The 25651-nt window shown below is 35.2% G+C and overlaps 1 protein-coding gene across 3 annotated transcripts in view; it reads left to right on the top strand.

Moving 5' to 3' along the window:
- Positions 1 to 24713, top strand: part of METTL4 (methyltransferase 4, N6-adenosine) — a 59122-nt gene extending 34409 nt beyond the window's left edge. For all 3 annotated transcript variants that reach the window (XM_049620374.1, XM_049620375.1, XM_049620373.1), the window contains 4 exons: positions 4906 to 5080; positions 7846 to 7952; positions 8346 to 8437; positions 14002 to 24713. In XM_049620374.1, coding sequence (XP_049476331.1) covers positions 4906 to 5080; positions 7846 to 7952; positions 8346 to 8437; positions 14002 to 14147 — 520 coding nt within the window. In that variant the 3' untranslated portion in view covers positions 14148 to 24713. The remainder of the gene's footprint in view (positions 1 to 4905; positions 5081 to 7845; positions 7953 to 8345; positions 8438 to 14001) is intronic.
- Positions 24714 to 25651: the final 938 nt, after the last annotated feature.

The following is a 25651-nucleotide window of genomic DNA, read 5'->3' as shown; positions in this document are numbered from 1 at the left end:
GAGAATTGACTGTTCAGATCCTTTGCACATTTTAAAGTTATTTGTCTTTTGTTGATTTCTAAGAGTTCTTTATATATTCTGGATTCTAGGCCCTTACCTTGTATGATTGGTAAGTATTTTCTCCTATTTGCCATGTTGCCTTTTCACTTAATTTCTACTGTTTTCAAAGCACAAAGTTTTACATTTTGTGGAAGTCAAACTTAACCTTTGTTGCTTGTGCATTTGGTATTGTGTTTAAGAAACCATTGCCTTTAGGGCACCTGGGTGGCTCAGTCGTTAAGCATTTGACTCGTAGTTCATGAGTTTGAGTCCCACATTGAGCCCTGCTTCAGGTGAGCTTGTGCCCTGCTTGGTGAGAGCACGAGCCCTGCTTTGGGTAAAACATGAGGTCTGGGTGAGCCCCACTTCTCTATTTCTTTCTCTGCCCCTCGCTCACTTGTGCCTGCTCTCTCTCTCAAAAAAAAAAAAAAAAAAAAAAAAAAAGAAACCATTGCCTTAATCACGGTCACAATGATGTACACCTGTTTTCTAAGAGTTTCAGCTCTCATATTTAGGGCTTTGACCCATTTTGAGTTTAATTTTATATATGAAATCAGATAAAATCACAATTTTATTCTTTTGCATTTGGATATCCAGTTGTCCCAGCATCATTTGTTGAAAAGACTGTTCCCAATTGCTTCTCATTATTAGAGTTAAGTGTTAAATTGAAAAGAATCAAAGAGTCCAATTTTATAATATTCTTTGGTAATGTATTCCAGTTTTCTCTAAGAATTACTTAAAAAAAATTTTTTTTTAATGTTTATTCATTTTTGAGAGACAGAGAGGGACAGAGTGCGAGCAGGGGAGGGGCAGAGAGAGAGGGAGACACAGAATCCAAAGTAGGCTCCAGGCTCTGAGCTATCAGCACAGAGCCCGACACGGGGCTGACCCTACAAACTGAGATCATGACCTGAGCTGAAGTCAGATGCTCTAAGAATTACTTTTTAAAATATTCAGTTTAGGGACATCTGGGTCGCACAGTTGGTTAAGCGACTGACTTCGGCTCAGGTCATGATCTCACAGTCTGTGATTCTAGTCCCACATCTGGAGCCTGCTTCAGTTTCTGTGTCTCCCTCTCTCTCTGCCCCTCCTCAGCTTGCACCCTGTCTCTGTCTCATTCAAAAATAAATAAATGTTAACATATAAAAAAAAATATTCAGTTTAAATTTCATTTGCTTTTTACTTTAATGAAAATTGATAGTTTTTTAGGTTATTCTTACCCTTTTTAGAAGTTTTAAAAAAGTAAAACTTTAAAAAAGTAAACAAGTCCTGCATTTTTGGGGGCAGCTTTTATAAATCAGAAAAATAGACTTATTCCTTTTATAATATTTTGTAATAGTTTTACACAGCATTATTTTGACATTTTTTTGTTTTTTTTCTCCCATTTAGCTTATAGGTGTGTCTTTATGATCTTTTTGTAATGTTTATTGTATTGCTTCTTTCTCTTAACTTTTTAAAGTTTTAAATTTTTTTAAATTTAAAAATTTTTAAATTTTAAATTCTTAAATTTTTAAAATTCCAAATTTTGAGAAAATTTGAAAGAATAGTACATGAATGTCAAATTACCTTTCTTCTAGATACATCAGTTATTAATATTGTACCACATTTGTGTGTATTTTCTCTCTCTCCATCTGTCTGCTTTTTTATCTGATGTTGTAGACATCATGCTTTCACCCACAAATTCTTTTGCATGTGTCTCCTAAAAACAAGTATATTCTCCTACATAACTATAATACCAGTATTACTCCCAATAAAGTTTAATATTGTCAAATATGATAGTATCAAATATACATTAAATACTAATATACGTATATATTTACCTCTTCTCAAACTATTATTTATGGCTATATTTTTCTTTTTGGTTTTCAGATTTAAGCTCTAATCGAGGATCATACATTACGTTTGGTCTTTATTTTTTTTTTATTCCTTTACTACACAACCATCTCCTGGCTTTTTTTTTTTTTTTTTTTTTTTTTTTTTTTTCTTTTTTTTTAAATCCCTTTCCTCTTTTTTTTTTTTTTTTTTTTTTTAGGTTATTGACTCTTTTTTAAGATCCCATGCCACTTTTCTGTAGATTTCCTACCATTTGGATTTGTCTGATTATTTTTTCATGATTAGATTCAGGTTAAACATTTTTTGCCTAGAATACTACCTTGGTGATAAAGATGCATATTTTAGAATTTGTTGAATAACTTCTAGGAGAATAACACTAATAAATGGAATATTTCATTCTCCACTACCCCTGGCAAATAAACCCAATTAAATAAAATTAAGACAGTCAAAGAATCTGTAGTTATTGGGAACATCAGACTTCAAATTTTTGACTTGATGTTTTTCACACTGTGGCAAACTTAGTTTTTAATTAAAAAAAATTTTTTTTTAACATTTATTTATTTTTGAGATATAGCGGCAGAGCATGAGCAGGGGAGGGGGAGAGAGAGACACACACACACACAGAATCCGAAGGAGGCTCCAGGCTCTGAGCTGTTTGTTAGCACAGAGCCCGATGCGGGGCCTGAACTCACGAACTGTGAGACCATGACCTGAGCCGAAGTCGGATGCTGACTGAGCCACCCAAGAGCCCCAAGCTTTTAATTTTTTAAATTAATTAAAAAATTTTTTTTGAAAGAGCAAGGGGCAGAGAGAAAGAATTCCAGGAGGGGTAGAGGGAGAGTGAGAGAGAGAGAGACAGAGAGGGAGAGAGAGAGAGAGGGAGAAGTGGGGCTCACCCAAAGCGGGGCTCGAGCTCACAAACTGTGTGTGAGATCATGATCTGAGCCAAAGTCAGATGCTTAATGACTGGGCCACCCAGGCTCCCCTTAGTTTTTTTTAAATTATCACTTTGATTATATGAAATGCTAGCCTACTGGAAGAGCACTGGTCTGGATGGCAGAAAACTTGGGTGCAGGAGATCTGAATTATTTTACTTATTTGTTTAAGAAAATACTTATTGATCACTTCCTTATATCGTACAGTTGCTGTGTATGAGAGTTGGATTCCAATATTTATTGCATTCGGCCTTTAGGATGTCATTTACTTTTTCTAGAACAGGTATAATAGTAGAGGCCTATTATAGTCCATTGAGGAATAACATAAAAGAAAGTAGAAAGACTAAATGCATACCAGTCCTTAGGTTAGATGTAGACATTAGAAGACTGAATTGAGGGAATTTCTTGTCTTTTTTCTCTTCTACTACCTCCTTCCCCTCTTTCTCTCTTCTTTTCTTCCTTTAATATTGAGGCTGATGGTAAGGAACTACTAGTGAGGTTGAAATACAAAGGAGAGGAATAATTAGCATTATAAGATAGTAGAAAATGGGAATAAGAGAACACAGCTGGACTGATAAGCTTTAAATAGGTGAAGCCATACCATTTCATTTAAGAGGAAATGTGTAGAAATTAGTGAAGGTATATAAGAGAGGGTTAGGAAATTGAAGGAGTCTGTTGGCTTTTATTTTTACTGATAATATGAGTTAACTTCATCTGCTAATAGTGAATTTGGGCAAGAGATTTGAAAAGAGATGAGGGTTTGTAGTTGACCAAGAATAAATAAAAGAATTGATGAGTAGTTTTAGTTTTGAGAGCCTCAGAATGGGTTTAATTGAGCCAATTCTTCACTTCTGCATTTTCACCATCAGATTTTCCCCATATGAAGAAGTAGAAGTGAATTGTGTGGAAGCTGATTTGAAGATTGGAGGTTTGAAGGAGCTGTGGGGTGAAGGATAAAGAGGGGATGGGAATTTAGGGTGCTAATGAGAGGACAGTGAAATGATTGATGATTGCTAGTCTGTGGAGAAGAGGAGCATGTGGTCAGGAAGAAATGATAGACTCAGTAAAAGTAGAGGGATGGGTCATGGGATGCTTTGGTAAGGTTAAAGAATAGGTAAGAGATAGGTATTTACTGCCAGAGATTGATGTTTAGTTTGAGATGGAATTAAGTATGAGTGATGCCAAGGTCCAGGTTGGGGTCACTGGGAATGGAATATTGAGATGAATGTAATTGTATTTGTTTACAGGAAGATTAGGCAAGGTGTGCACATTATATAAATTGTGTCTTGAAATTGCCCAGGATAATGGCAAGATTTGTGTTGGTAAGGGAGAAGGTTCTTAGAGCTTAAGGCTTCATCAATTATGGGGAGTGCGGAAGAAATGGGTTTGATAGAACATTACAGTCTAGCATAGCTGGATGGCATGTCCCTCAAGGAGAAGTGGATTTTATGCAGATGGAGGAGTATAGCCTAGAAGCAGCAATAAGAGAGCTAGGAGAATATTGACCCTTCTCTCTTTCTGGTGTGTATTGAGTGTTAGAGAAAGGGCCACATTCTTTAAATTGGATATTATAGAGCAAGTAGTTTTAGCAAGAGAAATCAAAGTTTGTACTGTTAATGATTCAGAGGTGCAAGACTATATAGAATATTTAAAAAATGAAAGTATGAAGGTTTCAGAGAGCCCCGTAGAATTGATTGGGAATAAGAAAGAAGCAGGGTGATAGATTGAGGGTTGGTGGTTTCAAGACTCACTGTGATAGGGTCCCTGTATATTGTAGGATTAGGAAAAACAAGCAATAATGTTTGTTTAATTTTGAATGGGAGAAAAACATATTAGTGAAATTACTGAAATGTAATACAGTTAAAAATGATAAATATAGCCTGGCAATTTTTCACTGTTAAAAATGAAAATGGGTTAATTCCAATTTGCATGTAGCAGTATGTCCACTGGGTGTCACTGTGGCCTCATATTTAGTTATATAAATAAACTGCTATAAGAGCTCTGTGTTTGTGGAGTCAGTATTATATGGGTCTTTTCTCTGCTTATTTTTCCTTTTTGCAGTGAATTTTGCTAATATTTTTTTTCTGTTTATTTGTAGGTACAGTTATTTATCACCACTGCAAATAAAGGAGATACTTATCCCTAAACTGGCTGCTCCAAACTGCCTTGTTATTACTTGGGTGACCAATAGACAGAAGCACCTGCGTTTTGTAAAGGAAGAACTTTATCCTTCTTGGTCTGTTGAGGTAGTCGCTGAATGGCACTGGGTAAAAGTAAGTTCAGAAATTAACTTATTTGTTATTATATAGCGTGCCATGTAAGTCACATAACTTACACATAAATGTAGTATGTAATTTTTAATGCTTAGCATGTTACTGCTCTACTCCTTTAACACGGTCTAATTAAAACTTTTACTTTGATACTTTTTTTTTTTTTTTACTAAATACTTTTATTTTCTTATTCTCGGAGGCTTTTTGCTTATTTGTTCTGTGTCTTTTTATAGTAGAGTCCCAACGTGCTGGCCTTAGGAAGTCACTCAGGGAGATATCAGGATGACATTTTAAAAAGCTCTGATGTCTGTAGTTTAAAAACAACAAACAAAAACTTTGGAAAATCTGTTTAGCACTAAACATAGAAATAGTCTTACCCTTCATTTTCTTCCTCTTTTCACATCTACAATTTCAGTCACCGTTTGCAACTTCTTTCCTTCTTTTTTTTTTCTTTTTCTTTTTTCTTATGTTGCTGGGGATGGGAGAGAGAATACCCAAGTAACTCAGCATTGGAAGAGGTGGAAAGAACCAAGAACCTTACATACTTTGAATTTTAACATAGGTCCTCAGTGCCTATGTGCTGCTATGCCTATTTTTGAAAGAAATGATTCCAACTCTTGGATTGGTTGACTGGTCTTTAATATCTCTGCTTGCTATAAAAATAAAAAAATACAGAAAAATAAGGCATCAGTTCAGAGTCCGTTGGACATCTTTTTAAAGATTATTAATCTTTAAAGTCTACTTAGATGAATCCTGCAAAAGCACTCCTATATTTTAAAAAGATAAGCCAACTCGTCAATTGAATGTTTAATATTTATATAGCTGATATATTCATTTTAGACAGGAGAGTTCTATGTTTATGTTCTTCCTATGTATTTTGTAGTCTACTGGTATATCTTCTTTTATTTTTTAAAGTTTATTTATTTATTTTGAGAGAGAGTGAGCATGAGTAGGAGAGGGGCAGAGAGGGAGAAAGAGAATCCCAAGCAGGCTCTGTGCTGTCAGTGCAGAGCCTGACATGGGGCTTGATCCCACGAACCGTGAGATCATGACCTGAGCCAAGATCAAGAGTTGGGACCCTTGACCAACTGAGCCACTAAAGGCTCTTCTACTGGTATATCTTCTAAAAGCTGTGTATATTGTTTATTTGCACCTATTTTAATGGACTTGGAAAACAAACATTAATAGTTGTATCTGTGCTTTCATGTTGTACTCTGGGCTAAGCTTTGGTTGATTTGGTTGATGTGGACATGGACAGGAATATAAAACCCATTCTACCTTGTACATTATTACAGGTTTTTTATTGTCAGAAACTGGGGCCAAAGTCAGGGAAAAGGTACCTTCTGAAATCAAAACCAATAAAATGTTAGCACATAAAATCTAAGATTATTTGTTTGTAGTAGTAATCAGTTCTGAGAGATGATATGATAAGCCTAGAGTTTAAGACAAAAATGCAGTAAGTGATACGAAACACTATTAGGTAACTATATGTACTGTTATAACAGAAGGAGTAATTTGCATGGAATATAGAAGATATCCAAAGAATAAGAACTTGTCTGTATTTGTACAGCACTATGTGAAAGAGATCTATCTCTTATGGGTCCTAGAGGTGATAAAAGGACTTTACCGATTTGGCTTTTTAGGTATCTTGATGTTGAGTAAAGTGTTCCATAGATAATAGATATGAATATTCTGATAGTGAAAATATGTATTTCAATGGTTAATAAATTGATATTGTTATTATAAATAGTGTTTTCAGTTTGATTAGTTTAAGTGAGTCTTTGAGAGTATAATAACTCCAGGTGAAATGGTAAAATTGAATTTCTGGATTTATAATGCCAAGGGATTAGACTAAGTATTGTCTATTTTATCAATCCCTGAGTTGTTTTATTACTAATTCTCGCTCTGACAATGTTTATGACACTATTTTCTATGAAGGAATATACTTTATTGTAATCTACTTATTTATATTATCAGTAATCAGTAAATGTTATTTGAGTGAATAAATGAATTAATGATGACATGGCTTCCAGGAATAAATTTTAATGGAAAGTAGATTTTTATGTGTAAAGTGATAAATATTTTAGTCCCTTATAGTTGCTCTGTCTAATGTGATAGTCACTAACCATATGTTGCTCTTCAGCACGTGAATTACGGCTGTTCAAAATTGAATTGATGCTAAGTGTAAAATGTACATTGGATTTCAAAGGCAGTATGAAAGAAAAAATTGACATACCTCAGTAACTTTTTGAATTGATTACATATTAAAATAATATTTTGGATATGTGAAATTAAGCTAAATATATAATTAAAATTATTTTTACCATATGCTTCCAACTTTTTTTTTAATGTTTATTTATTTTGAGAGAGTGTGTGCATGTGCGCACTAGGGAGGGGCAGAGAGAGAGGGAGGGAGAGAGAATCTCAAGCACGCTCAGTGCTGTCAGTGCAGAGCTGAAGTGGGGCTTGAACTCATGAACCATGAGATCATGACCTGAGCTGAAATCAAAAGCCAGACACAACTGTTTGAGCCACCTAGGCACTCCAACTTCTCACGTTTTTAATGTTGCTAGTAGAAAATTTAAATTACAAATGCGGTTTGTATTTGTGGTTTACATTATATTTTTATTAACACTAGCCTAGAGGTTTAATAATTTTTTTTTCTTTGGTGGAAATTGTATAGTGTTAGATAAAAAGCCAGACTCTTTCCTGGGTATTTACAGATGTATGGTTTAATTTTGTTTTGTTTTTTTGACTCCTCCTATCAGATCACCAATTCAGGAGAGTTTGTGTTCCCATTAGATTCTCCACACAAAAAGCCTTATGAAGGTCTTGTACTGGGGAGAGTTCGAGAAAAAACTGCTGTACCGTTAAGGTAGGAAAGATGATTTTTCAAAACTGTATAAATGTATACAATTATACATCTTATAAAATTAATGGCATAATGATCATTGATTTTCCTTAAATTTTTACATTTTTGAAAATCTGAAAATGGCCCAGACCAGAAAAGTATGAATGGTATGGCACATGAAATTTTATATTATCCTTTGTTTTATATAGTGTGTAACTGCCATTATTGAAGAAAAGGAAATTATCACTAATGTCTCAATACTTAAATTGTTGATTTTGATTATTTTTTATATTCTTGAATTTATTTTTAAATTCAGATAGTATTTGAAAAGTAAAAAAAAAATCAAGGCAACTGTGGCTTATATATGAAAAATTTTCCTTTAAAGTATAATTTACATTGTTGTTTTGTTTTAATTAGGAGTGCAGATGTAAAAGTGCTTCCTATTCCAGATCACAAGTTAATTGTCAGTGTGCCCTGTACTCTTCACTCACATAAGCCACCGCTTGCTGGTATGTTTTTATAAAATAGAATTGTTATGACTTCTGTCAAATTGAGAAAAGGATTAAATTTAGTATTTGGTGTAGACATTTGGAAATTAAATCAGATATTTATTTTTATTAGTTCTCTAAAATTTTATAGGAGAATTTATGAATAGTGTTTTTTGTTTTTATTTTGCTGCAAAAGCTTTATTTTCATTTGGTCCATGACTTGAGAGGGGGCTCCATGATGGTTAAAGAGCTGCCTAGTGGCTGCAGGGAGAGGTACAGGCAGAAGCTCTGACATCAGGGGGTGTGAAGGGGCCCCTCAAAGGCTGCTGGGCTCCAGAGGCTCCTAATTGTGCTTGAGGGTGAGCCTTTCAAAGAGATACTTGGCCTTGCCCAGCCCAGCTGGCGGCCATCCAGCCTGTGGAGGTTAGTTAGGTGGTTACCCAACTTCTTGATGAATTTTACCTCCTCATGTGGAAGTGGCTCTCTGGGAAGTTACAGAGATGGGGATTTGTGTACACAGAGCCCAGAGCATGCATATCTAGAAGGGCTTGGTTCAGGTTCTTCTTCAGGGCCATGACAACTTCCATGGCAACAAGGGCTTTGCCTCACTCATCCTGGGAGGGTTTCTTCATGCTTTGGCAGATGGCACAGCTGCTGCACTGGTTTTGCGTCTTCCAAGAGATGCTTGGCCAACTTGTGGAAGAAGTGCCCAGGCCCTCCAAAGTCATATTGTCACAGTCAAAATAGAAGCCCTGAGAGGTAGGTGTAGGAGGCCCACAGATCCAGGTTGATCAGGTGGTTGACACCTCAGTAGAATAATTCTGACAAATCTGGGAGCTCATTGTTGGTCAGCAATAAGGAGCTAACCACAAAAAATGGTGTTGGCTGGTCCTAGAGGTTGTGCCTGGTAAGAAGGTTGGAAAGTAGTTAGAAGGTGGTCAGAGACTGGTTCCATCTAAGGACTGTTGAATAAGATTATGAACTGTTGATGCGCCGCATAGGTTCATTTTATTTCACCTCTGCTTTCCCCCTTAATACCATTTATGTAGCTTCCCCTTGGTTGTTACTCCCCCACTGTCCTTGATAGACCGATGGGGCATCTGAGGACTGTAGTTCTACTAGTGGCTTTATTTTACTATGAGGGCTCTGTCCCTAGCTTGTTCTGAAATCAGGTGCTTAGAATAGCAGTCAGAGACATGGTTAGAATCCCCTTGATACTTGGTAGAGACTCAGTTTTATGTTGAGGTAGTGTTGCTTTTCTGAACCTCCGGAAAGGTAATTGCTGCAGGCTACGGTTCTTACTAGTCTTAATGCGTTGGTGTAATGTTCATCATTCAGCGAAACTAAGTACCAAGGAATAGTGGAAAGGTTTGGATTTGGAGATTGACTAACATGAGTTTGAATCCTGACTCTGCTACTATATGTTACTCTAACATGTTCTACCTGAAAGTCCTCATTTAAAGAGAGACTAATGGTGTTTAATCTTTTAGAGTTGTGAGGATTGATTATAATGTATTTGAAATTCTGTAGCATATAATGGAAGGTTAGTGTATGCTAAATTTTTCAAGTGATAGTTTAAAAAAATAGAATTGTAAGTTCATGAGAGACACCAAATTTGATATGAGTTATCTATTAAAATTTTTCTTTAGGAATATCTATTGTATTGATTTTGTGATCCTCACTTAAAAAACCAAAAACTTTCAAGATGCTGCTCAGGAAAACTATAAGGTTCCCAACCTATCATATTATTTTGTAGAATATGGGATAGAGCTAGAATACATAGGAAAGTGAATATAAATTCCCAAGGTAATTTATATTGATAACACTTAGAATTTCTTTTATCTTAAATTGCTTATACAGAAGAGTCTTGTAGTGTTGTAGTGTTACTTCATTTGAAAAATATTCAGATGTTTACCTGATGATACATTCTTTGACTTAGAGAAATGCTGAATGAGTAATTGTCTTTAAGCCGTGTACTATCGTAGACTCTTTAATGCATTAAATATGTGACTTAAATGAAAAGTGAGATTGTACTGTTCTTTGAGAAGAAAATAATGGTTGGCACCAGTTATATTTGATGGAGGAAATCTAATTTGTATTCTTTTCATTTGAATTTTATCAGTTAAGTATCAAAGAATAATTTAGTGTTTTTCTTAGGGATTTTTTTTTTTTTTTTTTAGTTTTTATTTATTTAAGTAATCTCTACACCCAGAATGGGGCTCGAACTTATGACCCTGAGATCAAGAGTTGCATGCTCCTCCTACTGAGCCAGCCAGGTGCCCCAGGGCTTATGTTTTTACTTTTAAAAATCTAAATGCTAAGACCTAAACTTTCATTCCAAAATTATAGTTAAAATATTCATCAATTCCTTTTACATAGAATAAAATAATGTTTAAATATTAGTCTTAAGAAGCAAGGTTTTAAAATAGTAAAAATTAGTCTTTTATTAATGCTAATAAAAATTAGTCTTATAGCCTATGTATGAAGTGTAGTTCTGCCATATTCCCAGTAGAGAGCAGCACAAACATATTTTTAGGATTTGGAACATTTGAAAAGAAAGATTTTTTGGGGGGAAAAAATCTACATGACTTGATATATGTAATCCTTATGTTTTAGGTAGGTAGTGGTAGACAAGAAGTATTTGTAATTCTGTATTTTTGAATTCATGTTACTATGTCTAGCAAGTGCATGTACAGAAGTACAGAGCCATACAAACTAAAGCCACCAAAAAACAGCTTTCAGATTTCTGACTGTAATTTACTCTGAAATTATAACTCTGGGATTTGGGATACTACATGTCCTATATATATGCTTAGAACTTACATGTAAAGGTTCTTAAACTGTTTTGTGCAAATTTGTAAGATGAAATGTTCTTTTACTTCTAGAAACACTAAGATTTTTAAAAATTTTTAATTGATTTCTACTGCTAACTATAAAAAAAGTTTTAAAAGATACATATATAAGTCATAAATAGCTATAACTTATCACATAACCTTATAAATGTTTATTAAATTTAAAGATTTAAGGTGGGAAAATTATGAAAGTATTTGAATCAAAATTGGTTTTCATATTTTACCTTAGAGGAATCTCTACTCCCTTTTACTACTTTATTCACTAACAGTTTCTGTCTGAAGAGTAAAACACAGTTTGATGAGATTTTGTGCACAGGTGTTCGAGCTGCTTCTCCCCCTCCCCACCCCCACCCGGCCCTGCCCCTTTGCTCCTAGAGCAAAAGAGGAATGACTGGCTATGTACGGATTATTTCCTCTTCTGTGGTTAGTAGCTTGTTTTACTAATGTCTGATGTTATGTAATTATCTTAAGTATGTGTATATATCATATTCATACTTAAATTTATATATTGGAATTTACTTTTTAAAAATAGAGATATAATTGACATATAATATTAATTTCAGATATACAACACAATGGCTCGTGTATGTATATATTGAGAAATAGTCACTGATCACAAGTCTAGTTAACATCCATTACCACACATAGTTATAAAATATTTTTCCTTGTGGTTAGAACCTCTAAGATCTCGAGTTTACTTTTAAATTGATACTTAAGATTAGAAAAGAAAACATTTTCATTAATTTGCTCTCATTTCTTTTGCTTTGTTTTGAAATGTGGTTAACATTTTAAAAACATTGCTCCTTGATTTTCTAGTTTTCTCAACCAGAAAAAAAAAATACACATGCAGAAATGTGTTACCTTGGGAAAGTAGGAAGTAGAAAATGGGTTTAGGTTTTATGTATTGTATTTGTCAACTCCAAGTACATGGCCATCGTTTTCTACTAGCTTATGTACTCTTAGAAAACATGGATAACTGTTTCCTTTGTTAAATTCCATAGCACTAATTATAGTGAGTGCTCAGAATAGTAAACAATTTTGACTGTCTGACTCCAGTTTAGACTCCAGATTAAGGGTCTAAAATAGAGTTGCTAACATCTTTGTGCCTAAAAACTGAAAAATTGAACAAATAAGCAAAAACAAACAAAACCTTCCTTCACTATAACCTTAGATGACAGTAAAAGTGAATTGAGGTTGGTAAGGCATTGAATTCATGAGGAAAAAATAGAAATGTGATATAGGTTTATTGTCCTCTAAGACTCTGGGGAAATTTTCTTTCAGGCTTAATAACATTTAGTTATAATTATACACTTAAAAAAGAACTAGAAGTCTCATGTTGGCATCTCCTAAAAACTATCAAAGCCCAAATTTGAGTTCAGTTGGGTTATAGACAATGAGTACTTCATAAATTCCTTGATTTTTGATGAATAAGACCAATGGTTTTAAACAAATAAACCGTTATTTTGCTGTGAGAGCAACTGGAGAACATTATGAAACATGTTTTTAAATATATTTTCTTTCTTTCTTTCTTAAAAAATTTTTTTTAATATAATTTATTGTCAAATTGGTTTCCATACAACACCCAGTGCTCATCCCAAGTGCCCTCCTCAATGCCCATCACCCACTTTCACCTCTCCTCCACCCCCATCAACTCTCAGTTTGTTCTCACTATTTAAGAGTCTCTTAGGGTTTGCCTCCCTCCCTCTCTGTAACTTTAAATACATTTTCTTTTAAATTTTACCTATATCAAGTACTCCTAAGGAATACTTATCATTCCTAAAGGGAATTTGATAGATTTCTTCTAAGCTCAATCTTGTATAGCAGTTAAGAACTATATTTAGAAAATACTCTTCTGGTGACTTTTCATCCCTCAATTATTATTTTCATACCCAGTTCCTGTAATGTTAATATAGCTAACCAGAACATGATCAAGGTTAAATTGATTTAAATATTGTCATCCAAATGAACATGTACTTTAAAAAAAGGCTTCTATGGTATATTCTTTCTGTCACTGTATATCATAGCATTTAGTCACCATATATATGATGTACTTTTTTTCTCAAAAATAAAGTTTTCAGGAGTTATTAATACATATATACATTAAATAAAAAATACTTATCTGTGGAAATAGTATGGTGAAATTTTAGGTAAAAAGGGTCTATAATTTGGAAATGAGGGAATGTACTATATCCAGTTATAGCTAAGAGGATATTGTTATATTTGTTAGTTATGTGTTCTCAATATTTTTATTGATGCCTAATTTTTCATTTACTGCTCTTTTGGTAGTATATATGCTTGCAGACACTTATATTTTTATCTCAGTTTTTTAAGTGAATTGTTTTTGTATTGTTTCTATACACTTATTTTTCATGCGTGGATTACATTTATTAAAAAATTAAGTTAGTACTCAGGAGATGTGTCAGTATTGGAAAATTGAAAAGTCACCTGTGTGGGTGTTAAAATCCTTATTTCTCATCTACAAATGAAACCTGATAAGTTAGGACTTCTGAAAGTTCTGATGGTATTATCCCCAATCTCAGGAGTGCTCATTTCAAATGATTTCTAACTATAAATAGTAAAGCCCGTGATGAAATCCTTGAAATTAATTAGCTATCCTCCTCCCCACCCCTTTTTTAAAAGGAAACATCCCTGTTCTTTGCTTTTAACTGCTAAAAGGAAATTGATTCCTTTCTTAATAATAATTTTTGTGTTTTTTTTCTCTTTTTTGGACAGAGGTTCTAAAAGACTATGTCAAGCCAGATGGGGAATGTTTGGAATTGTTTGCTCGAAATTTACAGCCGGGTTGGACTAGTTGGGGCAATGAAGTTCTCAAATTTCAACACATGGATTATTTTGTTGCTCTGGAGTCTAGAAGCTGACTGTGGTCTTAAAGTTGTGATTTTCTTCAGTTTTTCCCCACCCCTTCTTCCTTCATTCTAACTGATTGTTCCTTTTCTTACCAACCAGTATGCTTAGAAATGTAAACAGGACTTGGTTTTTCTGCAAAAGACCATAAGTGACTAGTCTTTATGTAATTTTGAGATGAATTTACTTCAGTTGCATTAGTATTCCCCATTATTCCAGATTCACTGTAAATAAAAAGGCAAGCAGTTAGAAAAACGACAAGACTTTGTTATTGAAAAAGTTCAGAAAGCATGCACTGTGGACCAGAGGTCCTAATTCTGCCCATGGATATGTTTTGTTTGGCCCTGTGGTGTTGTAAAAAAAATTTAAACCACCATTCTAAAAAATGAGGGAATTTCACATAAAGTCTAGATTTCTGCTTTTCTTTAAACATCAGAAACTCTGGCTGCACTGTGGTCTGTATTCTTTCCTGGCATCAGTAAGTAGGAACCACTGGTAGCAGCTCACTTGGGAAGGGACCTGTGTTTTGCAGTTTACTCCATGCTACTCACTTGTGTTGTCTACTTGGCCCTTGTGCAACCTAAATTTATGACCTTCGGTATACTGTTACATTCTGGAAAAAATACTGAAAGACCTACCAAGTCATCATTGTGTTGTGTTTATGAAACATTTTAGAGGGTTTTAAATTGCATTCAAGGTCACTTTTCAAGTGCTTCTTAGTTTTGCTTTGTTTTCTAGAAGAATATTTAAGAAATATTTCTTATAAAAATGTCAGAAAATAAACAGTGCTTATGATTTAAAAGGTATATTATTTACAGATTTTCCACAAATATTTCTTTACTAAGTAAAATATTTTTACTGAAATGATTCTTTGAAAGGCATGCTGATTTATTATGTATAATCTTTTTTCAAATTGAGATATAATTTCACATAAAATTCTCCACTTTTTAGTATAGTGTTCGATGAGTTTAGAAAATGTATATACAGTTGTCTATCTACCACCATAGTCATAATATAGAACATTTTCTTCACCTCCAAAACTCATGTGTCCAATTACAGTCATTCCCTTCCTCCCACCCCTGGCCCTTGGTAAACAATGATTTGTTTTCTACCATTAGTTTTGCTTTTTTAGAATGTCATGTAAACAGAATCATAGAATATGTAATCTTTTGTGTCTGGCTTCTTTCCCTTAGCATTTTGACAAAAAAGTATTTATACAATTTACAGCTTTTTTATAAATATTTATCTGCTAAGTAAAATGTTAGATTGAAATGATTATATGACAAAATTAATTCATTTACTGATTTTGCCAAAGAGAAGTGTTATTTTTGAAGTTTGTTCATTCTTTGAGTGTGTGAATATGGTAATATAGGCTTAACTTTGTATTTATAGGGATACTCTAACTTGTTACAGAAATGGAAAAAGATATTAAACTCGAAGCAAACCTCTCCAAACCTCATTTGAAACTCTTTCCAGCTTCTTGTAGTATTTATAGATTTTATGTAGTTTGTGGAAACATTTTATCCTCACCAAGTTTTTGGACTTTTATTTTTGCATCACAAATCCTGATACTTGAGAGAAAAAGAGAATTTTTATTCACTGAGTCTGGTATTCAAAACACAGAAGTTTGTTTGTTTGTTTTTTTTTAAGAAACAGTGGTTCTAGTCTTACCTCTGCTCCTAAGGTGTACAAACTCTGGGCCTTGTTTGTAATTCCTGTTTAAGTGTTGGGCTCTTTTTTGAACAAAGGATGATTCTGGAAAACGGAACAGTCACATGCCATGTGGGAACAAAAAGGCCAGACTAAGATTAACCTTTGACTTCATTACCAGAGTTTAGCCAACTGACCTAATGAACTTTATTATCAAATTTATTTAATAAGATATTTTCATTCAGAGATTTTTATATTACCTTTAAAACTTCTTAGGATTTTCTTTTCTATCGTATTTTTTTACAGACTTAAAGTCTTTTAGGATGCTTGGAAATGCTCAGGCAAAGGGATAGACCCTATTACTCAGCTTTTATTTGTATCCTCTAGTCAAAGTTTGACGTAGTTTCTTTCAGTTTCTTGGCCACTTTAGGGAAGGGCCTTTTTTGTATAGACGGTAATAAGTTCAGTGTAGCAGTCTGCATTCTGAAGCCAACTTGCTTAGGTTTGAACCCCAACTTTTTCAGCTAGTAGCTTAAGACTTTGAGAAAGGTAGTTAAGTCTCTATGCTTTAGCCTCTTCATCCATAGAAATGGGCAATAATAATACTTATCTCTCTTTAAAAAAATTTTATTTATTTTTGATAGAGAGAGACAGAGCAGAAGTGGGGGAGGGGCAGAGAGAGAGGGAGACACAGAATCCGAAGCAGGCTCCAGGCTCCGAGCTGTCAGCACAGAGCCCAACGTGGGGCTTGAACTCACAAACCTCGAGATCATGACCTGAGCCAAGTCAGACGCTTAACCAACTGAGCCACCCAGGTGCCCTTATAATACTTACCTCGTAAGTTGTTATGAGGATTAAATGAGTTGATACACGTAAGGCACTTAGATCTGGACTTGGAATATTTTAAGTGATCAATAAATGTTTGAACTGCTTGCATATTTTTCAGTTTCAGGTCAAAAAGGTTTTCTATCACAATCTCTACTCAAATTCAGGAGATTCACCTGAATACTCTCCATAGAGTTTTTCTGTCTGAACATCATATTTTCTTGATCTTTTTCTTGAGATCAGATTTCCTAGCTTGTACCTGGTTTCTTACATGAGGAAGATTTGAAATCATTCCCATTGTGGTCCTGCCTAAAAACAAGTAACTAAAAACAAATTAAAACAAAGGCTATATTTAGTGTTGGGCTTCAGCTCTTGATTGTGTACTGCCATGCTGACTCTGAACTTCATAGTTACTCCGCATTGTTCTTTGATGACTTCCATAGGTGGTTAATTGGTGGCCTTTCTGATGTTTTTTCTACATTCAGAGACTTTAGGCTCATGTCATGTTAATTTTGGTTCAAAATAGATCTCTTACACTTTGCTAGATGATCTGTTACCCTTTATAGGAACTTGGTTTTTATGTGCAACCGCTGTGGACTGAATGTTTGTACCCTTCCAAAATTCATATGCTGAAACCCTAACCCTCAAGTGATGGTACTTAGGGGTGTGGCCTTTGGAAAGCAATTAGAGTTAGATTAGGTCATCACGGTAGGGCCCTCATAATAGGATTAGTGGCTTTATGGAACCTCACTCTGCATACACACACCAAGAAGAGGCCAGGTGAGGACAGAACCAGGAAGAGAGATCTCACCAAGAACCTGACCATGCTGGCATCCTGATCTTGAGCTTTGACCCTCCTGAACCCTGAAGAATAAATGTTTATTGTGTAAGCCACCCAGTTTATGGTAATTTGTTATAGTAGCCTGGAACTGACTGAGACAGCCACCAAAGGGATTTTCTAGTTGATAAGGTAAAGACCAAGTAAATAAGGCCTTTTTCTTCCAATGGTCTGAAAGGCACCAGTGGGGAATAGGATTTTCCTCTTGGATGTCAACATTTTCAAGAGGCGAACATTACTGTGGGCTGGTTGTTTTCTTGGAAGAGGACAGAGTTTAGTCCATGACTTAGGTTTGGGCCTGGCTTTAATTGCTCCCTTTGCTCTGTCCTTGTTATAGGCTCTATTTACTTTGTCCTATTCTAGTTCTTCCAATTCTGTGACTCAAACTCATTCTTATCAGAAACCCTAAACATACCTTTTCAGGTTTGGTACCCTAGAGACATATCTTTAGTGAATTTTTATATATTCAGCTTTAGTGAGACTTTGGTTTTTTTCTTGATAGTGATTCAGAGGAGGATTATAATTACATTAAAGGGGCTTCCCTTCCCTGAAGATGCTCTCCAGTTCACCTCATTTGACTCCTATCATGCACCACTGGCCTACCGCACTCTGGGAAGCACCACAGTGCTGTTGGCATAGCTCTCTGGTTATCAGAGTTCTTGTACTTCAGTTATGTCACTTTACCCTCAAAGCAGTTTTATGAAGTTGTAGTTATAATGAAGGAACAGGTTCATAGAGGCTAGCTGACATGGCTAATAAGCGATAACTAAGACTTGAATTCTGATTCCTAAATTAAGGCACTTTATGTTGTATCATGTTTGCTAATGAACCTGAGATCTTAATAATAGGCTCATTAGCTAATAATCAGAGGATCTGTTGGGTGGCCTGAAGCGATTTAGAATGGTTTATATATAATGATCCAAACAAACCTTTCTCAATATATGATATCACCACTCTTGAATTTTTAACACAGTATTTTTTGTTAGAGATTTTAGTGACATTGGTTGAACTAATAGCCCGAGTGCCACTCAGAATCACTCAGAATCAGACAAGCTGTTAAACCCGTTGACATAAGCCATTAGCACATTTACCATGCAATCATGTGTCCCTCAATCAGATTAGGCATTTTAAGCTCACATTTTTAAGGAAACTCTTCTGCAGAATATAGAATTGGATTTGAAGGCAGCTATTCAAGTGGTTAGAAAGGAGAGATTAAATAAGGTAAGTACAGGTGCAAATTATTATATGTACCATGGTGACCTGTTGTCAGTGTTTGGATGTATGGACCAACCCAGAACTCTGTAGGTGGTTTTAATTAAATTCATGGCTCTATTGACTAGTCTCCTCCAGCTTGAAAGCGAGTCAGAATACCATGATAACTCCACAATCAACCTTTCCCTCTAAATATTACTAGGAGTTTACCTAAATCTTCTGGGGCTTCTGGGAACTTGAGGAGAACCTCTTGGACTTTTTCAGTAGCAGTCCAAGTCCTTGGGACTGTATAAAAACCAATTTATCTCTAGGGGTGGAGAACATGAGGAAAAAATTTTTTTCATTCACCATTTACTTTTTCCAGTTAGGCTTTGGCCTGATTATCAGGTAACTGTGACACAACATGGGACAAGTTTGGATGACAGCTAAGGCAAATGAATGGTCACTTGTAGTATTAAAATCATTTTTGGTCAGTATCTTTAACAAAAAATATAAGGCACCCAGCTTGATTTTTAGCTTCTTCTCCCAAAATCACCCGCATACATCCTGATTATTAGTCAAACTGGACTGTTTGTTGTTACTTAAATTTAGGACTCTCTACTTTTGCTCATGGATTTTCCTCAGTCAGAAAAAAAGACTAGGCTGTGGGATCAGCTGGATCTATATATTGAGTCTTGATATTTATCTTCTGAGTGTCTGAATAAGTATTTATGCTATCCTGTTTTCTGAGGAATAATAAGGGTAATCTTTAGACCTAGTAGGATTATTATGAAGTGAAGTAACATATGTGAAGGTATCTAACATAGGACCTGGTACCTAGAAGTTATTCAATGTATATGCTTATTTCTCTGTATTTACAGTCTTCCTGGCAACACCTTTTATTTCATGATCCACTTTTTTCTTTCTTTCTAAAGGGAGGCTTTTATACTTGCCCTTAGAGCCATTTTCCACATATATGGATTATCCAGATAGGTTTTTCCTCACATTTATCATGAAAACAGAAAGTGGTTTATTCTTTAGGTGGATCACTGAAAACAAACAAACATATAGATGAATTCATATCCTCTTGAATACATTGTGGGAGGTAGGAAAAATTTTTATTTATGTTTCTCATACCAGCATATACCTAGAACTGCCAATAATTAATGAATGAATAAACTGACTCTTGGCCTCAAGTATCTTTGAGTTAGGTAAGACTCATGTTAGAAACCATTAGAACATAATAAACCACAGTATACAGTCAAAGACTAAATGATGGAATAGGTGGAAAGTGATGCACAAGTTTAGAGAAGCAGATCACTTAGAGATCACTAAGCAATATGAGAAACAGAGAACAGGAAACAAGTCTTGATTAAATTTTGGTTTATTTACTAACTGTAGGAGTAACTGTGATGATGTTACTAGACAGTAGGCAGCTAAAATGTGTGAGTTCAGAGAAGTTAAAAAGAATTCTGTTCTTTCTAGATTGTAAACTTCAAAAATTTTTTCTCCAGAAATCCAGAGGATATTAGTACATGCAGTTTATTTGATCAATTTAATAGAACTAGAGGCTAAATTAACTGAGGCTTTTTTACCTGCTTCTCTAGATCTTCTACCTTTTGAATGAGAATGTTATTTGGGCATCTTTTCTAGAGTTGTCTAGCAGGATTATTATTTTAAATGTTTATTTATTTTGAGAGAGAGAGAGAGAGCATGAGTGGGAGGGGTAGAGAGAGGGAGAGAGAGAATCCCAAGCAGGCTCCACACTGTCAGCATAGAGCTTGACATGGGGCTCTATCTCATGAACTGAACTGTGAGATTATGACCTGAGCCGAAATCAAGAGTTGGAAGCTCAACCAACTGAGCCACCCAGGCGCCTCTTGTAGGATTATTTTTATGATTCTATAGCTGTATTGAGGTATAATTGATACAAATTGTGTATACTTATAATGGATAGTTTAATGAGCTTTGACTTATGTGTGTACCTGCAAAGCCACCATCACAAACAAGATAATAAACATGTTATCATTATCTCCCAAGATTTTGTCAAGATCCTATATAATCCATCTACCATAACTACCCCTCTACATTTTATCCCTAGGCAATCACTGATCTGCATTCTGTACCGTGGAGTTGTGTGCATTTTCTAGAATTGTACATAGATGCCCTAACAAATTAACACAATCATAATGGCTTAAAAAAACACTCATTATTAGTTTACAATTTTGTAGGTCAGAATTCTGGCAGTCTCACCTGGGTCACTGCCTAGGATCTCAGAACACCAAAAACAAGGTGTTGTCTGGGCTGAACTCTTATCGAGGCTTTAGGGAAAATCCATTTTTAAGGTCATTCAGGTTGATAGCCCAATACAGTTCTGTTTCCTTGATAGCTGTCAGCTAGGGATCAACTCTCAGTCCTTGCCCATGGCTCCCTCTATCTTCAAAGTCACAATAGCACTTTCAGTAACTAGCCTTCGACTCTAACTTCTCCATGTGCTGTCATCTAGAGAAAGTTCTCTACTTTTAAAGGGCATTTATGCTTAGATTAGACCCACTTGAATAATCTCCCTTTTGTGAGTGTTAAAGTCATTATATTCACAGGTTCCAACCAAATTCAAAGGGGAGGAGACCTTACAGTTGTGAAGCTCTTTGGGAGTCTTTCTTAGAATTTTGCCTACCATGGGCCCAGCCTCTGGCCCCCAGAATTCCATGTCTGTCTCACATGTAAAATACATTGAGCCCTTCCCAAGGTTTGCAAGGGTATCATTTCATTATAGCATGAATTCAAAGTCCACGATCTCATCTAAATTTCATCAACTTAAAAGCCCCAAATCTCATCATTTAAAAAATCTAAATCAGGTTAGAACAGAAGCTTCTGGTATAATCCATTAAGTACAGCTTCTGGGAAAATTTCCTCTCCATTTGTGGACCTGTGGAACTCAAGAAACAAGTGACCTGCTTCTAACACAACCAACATACAATAGCGGGACAGTTAAAGCATTAGAGTTATAGCTATTCTAGTTAAAAAAGAAGATATGGGAAAAAATGGCCTTACTTAAATCCAAATCAGTCTGAAAATCTAGCCAGGTGAACTCTAGGCAGACTTTCTTGATTAGGATTCAATATAAGTTTAGTAAGGCCTGGCAATAACCCTGGCTCCCAGCACTTAGGGCTCTTGGCTCCACCCTCTGAGCTATGGTTCATCTCTCTTGGCTTTGGTTTTCATCCTTTGTGTCATCCTTCCTTTTCTGTGAAAGGTAGCATGTGTTTACAGCTGACTACTTTTATCAGCCTGGCAGTATAATTGGAGTATAATTGACAGCTTTCTTTTAATTTTATACTCTCTCCCTTTCAGCCTAAGCTGGTATAATTTCTGCTGCTCTAAAATTCTCAAGAACCTTGTGGACCTTGTTTTGAATTCAAGGGGATTCACTCATCAGACAAGAGCCAGATCCACAGATTTTGAAAAGATAATCCCTTCTCTTTTTTTGCCTTTTCCTGAAATGACTGAGGGCCAATCCTGTTAAACTTCCTTGAGTCCTCTTGGTTGGTTGAGAAGATCTATTAGGAATACTCTTCATCTCTCTGAAGAATTTTTTGTATGCCTGAATACTCTGGCCTTTTAATCTTTCCAAGGTTTCATCAAAGGGTTGGACAGTCACCTACCCAGCCATTTCTTTATGCCATGATTTCAGAAGCACTCTCTTACTTTTAGCATATTTTGCCACCTGGAAAGGCCAAGAATTTCCTAAATCAGCATCTTGATTCCTTAAGACGCTTCCCCTCAGTTTATCTCCTTTTGCATTTTACTATAAGCAGCAAGAAGAAACTAGGAAGCACCTTCAACACTTTGCTTGGACATCTTAGCTAAATATTCAAGTTTATGACTTTTGAATTCTGCTTTCCACATAACTGCAGGATATGATTTGGCTACATATTATGCCTTTATATAACAAGGATTTCCCTCCCCTAGTTTCCAGTGACATGTTCCTTATTTCTTCTGAGCTCTCACCAGCATCATCTTTAACTGCCACATTTCTACTCATAGTTTGTTCAGGACTTCAGTCATCCTCCTCCAAATTCTTCCAGTCTCTGCCCCCTGCCCAGTTTCAAAGTCACATTTTAGGTATTACCACAGCATCCCACATCTAGGTACCAGAGTGTGTGTCACTTTTTTTTTTTTTTTTTTTAATTATCGTGTAACAAATTACCACAGACATAGGGATTTAAAACCATCTTTTTTTTTTTTTATTATTATTATTATTTTTTTTAATCTCACAAATCTGTAGGTAAGAATTCTAGGTGGGCTAGACTGGATTCTTGGCCTATGGTCTCAAGGCTAAAAGCAACGGGTTGGTCAAGCTGGACTCTTATCTGGAGGCTCTCAGGAAGAATCTGCTTCCAACTTCATTCAGATGGTTGGCAGAATTCAGTTCCACGTGGTTGTAGGACAGGTCGCTTGTTTCCTTGCTGGGCCACAGCAGTGGTTGCTCTCACCTTGCGGAAGCTGCACTCCCATCCACTTTCAGAACCAGCAGCAGTGTGTCAAATCCTTCTTGTGCTTCTGATCGCTGCTATCAGCCAGAGAAAAGGCTCTGCTTTTACAGGACTTATGTGATTAGGTTGGTCCAGCTGGATAATCTCCCTTATTATATAGCATAATCATGGGAGTGATATTTCCTATTCACAGGTTCCACTCACAGTCCAAGAAGAGGGGATTCTACTGGGTTACTGGGGGTCAATTAAGAAAATTCTTAAAATTTTCCTATATTAATTTTTTTGGTAGGCCTTTGTGGTGTTTTTAGTGTGGGGAAATTATAAATAAAGTCTCTATGAGCATTTGTATGTGAATTTTGGTATAGATCTATGTGTTCATCTCTTTTGGATATATACCTCAGGGTGGAAGGTCTGGGTCATATGGTAGGTATAAGTTTAACTTTTTAAGAAATAGTGTATTCCAAAGTGATTGTATTATTTTATATTCTCTACAAGCAGCAAATGAGAATTCCCGTTTACATCCTTGTCAATGCTTGGTATGGTCATTTAGATTTTAGCTATTACATGAAGTAATAGCTCATTGTGGCTTTAATTTGTATTTTCCTAGTGACAAATGATTTTTAGCCTCTATCCATGTACTTATTTGCTATCTGTATATCTCCAGTGAAGAATCTGTTCAAATCATTGCCTGTTTTTTATTTGGTTGGTTGTTTTTATATTATTGAGTTGTAAGTGTTCTTTATATATACTTGATACAAGTTCTCTGTTTAATAGGTTTTAAGATGTTTTTTCCTAGTCTGAGATTTGCCTTTTAATTTTCACAGCAACGTCTTTTGTTTGTTTTAAACTTTTTTTTTTTTTTTAATTATAGGTTCACAGGAAGTTGCAGAAATATATGTAGGGAGGTCCTGTGTACCCTTTATCTAGTTTCCCCCAATGGTAACATCTTGCATCTTGAATAACTGTTGTACAATATCAAAGTCAGCAAATTGACATTGGAGCTATCCACAGAGCTTATTTAAACTTCACCAGTTTTACATGGACCAGTGTGTGTATAGGGCTGTGCAGTTTCATCACACATGCAGATTTGTGTAATTATCACCATTGTCAAGATACACAACTCTTACATCCAGGAATTAGGACATGTATATCTTTGGGGTGCTATTATTCTGCCTGTGCTGGTTACAAAATATTGTTGGAATTTTCATAGGGATAAATTAAATCTATATATCAATTTAGGAAAAATTGATGTATTTACTATATTGAATCTTTAAAACCCTGCTATAGCTCTCTGTTTATTTGGGTCTTCTTTGAATTTTTTAAACAGTATTTTGTAATTTTCAGCATACAGATCCTTGCATTTTTTTTTTTTTTTGACTTTTAGTTCTACTTATGTTTATCACTGCTAACCTGTCTTTCTCAATCCCATACCACACTGCCACCCCACTGTACATGCTGTGGTCAAATTTACACCTAAGCGTTTCATTTTCTTTGGCACAATTGTAAATGGTATTGTGTTTTAAATTTTAGTTTCTGCATGTTTTTGTTACTAAATAAAATGTGATGAATTTTTATGTGTTGATTTTGTATCCTGTGACCATTTATTAGTTGTAGAATTTTTTTTGTGTGTGAATTCCTCTAGACAGTTCTTTCTCTGTCTCTCCCTCCCCATTTTCTTCCCTTGTCTTTCCTTGCCTTCCCTTGCCTTTCCTTTCCTCCCTTTCCCTCCCCTCCTTTCCTCTCCCCTCTTTCCTTTCCATTTTCTTTTTAAATATTTTTTTAATGTTTATTTATTTTTGGGAGAGAGACACAGACAGTGTGAGCAGGGGAGAGGCAGAGAGAGAGGCAGACATGGAATCTGAGGCAGGCTCCAGGCTCTGAGCTGTCGGCACAGAGTGTGATGTGGAGCTTGAACTCACAAACCTTGAGATCATGACCTGAGCCAAAGTTGGACGCTTAATCAACTAAGCCACTCAGTCGCCCCTAGGGAGCTTTTAATTATAAATTCATCTAATAGTTATGGGATTATTTACATTATCTATTTCGTGTTGGTAGTTTTTTGATAATTTGTGGTTTTTGAGGAATTGATCTATATCTTGTAAGTTGTATAACAGTGTCTTTTAAAGAGAAAATATTGACAAAGTTCTGTTTGTGTTTTTTTTTCCTTTTTTTAGTTTGTGATTTTTGTGTCCTATTTAAAAAAATCTTAACTAAACCCAAGATCATTAACATTTTCTATTATTTTTTCTTCTAGAAGTTTTATACAATTTGGTTTGTGATCTGTTTACAGTTATTTTTATGTATAGTGTGAGGTAAATGTCAACATTTATTTTTTTCCAAATGTATAACCAGTTCATACGGCACTAATTGTTGATAAATCTTTCTTTTCTGCTACTGAATTGCCTTGGCATCTGTCAAAACAATTGACAGAGATATATGTGTCTATTGTGAGATTCTTAGTTTTGTTTCATTTTGTTTTGCTTTTATTTTTATTTTCATTTTTGAGGGGATGGGCAGA

This window comes from Panthera uncia (assembly GCF_023721935.1).
Source record: "Panthera uncia isolate 11264 chromosome D3 unlocalized genomic scaffold, Puncia_PCG_1.0 HiC_scaffold_8, whole genome shotgun sequence".
Lineage (NCBI taxonomy): Eukaryota > Metazoa > Chordata > Mammalia > Carnivora > Felidae > Panthera > Panthera uncia.
This window is presented reverse-complemented; position numbering and strand designations above follow the sequence as displayed.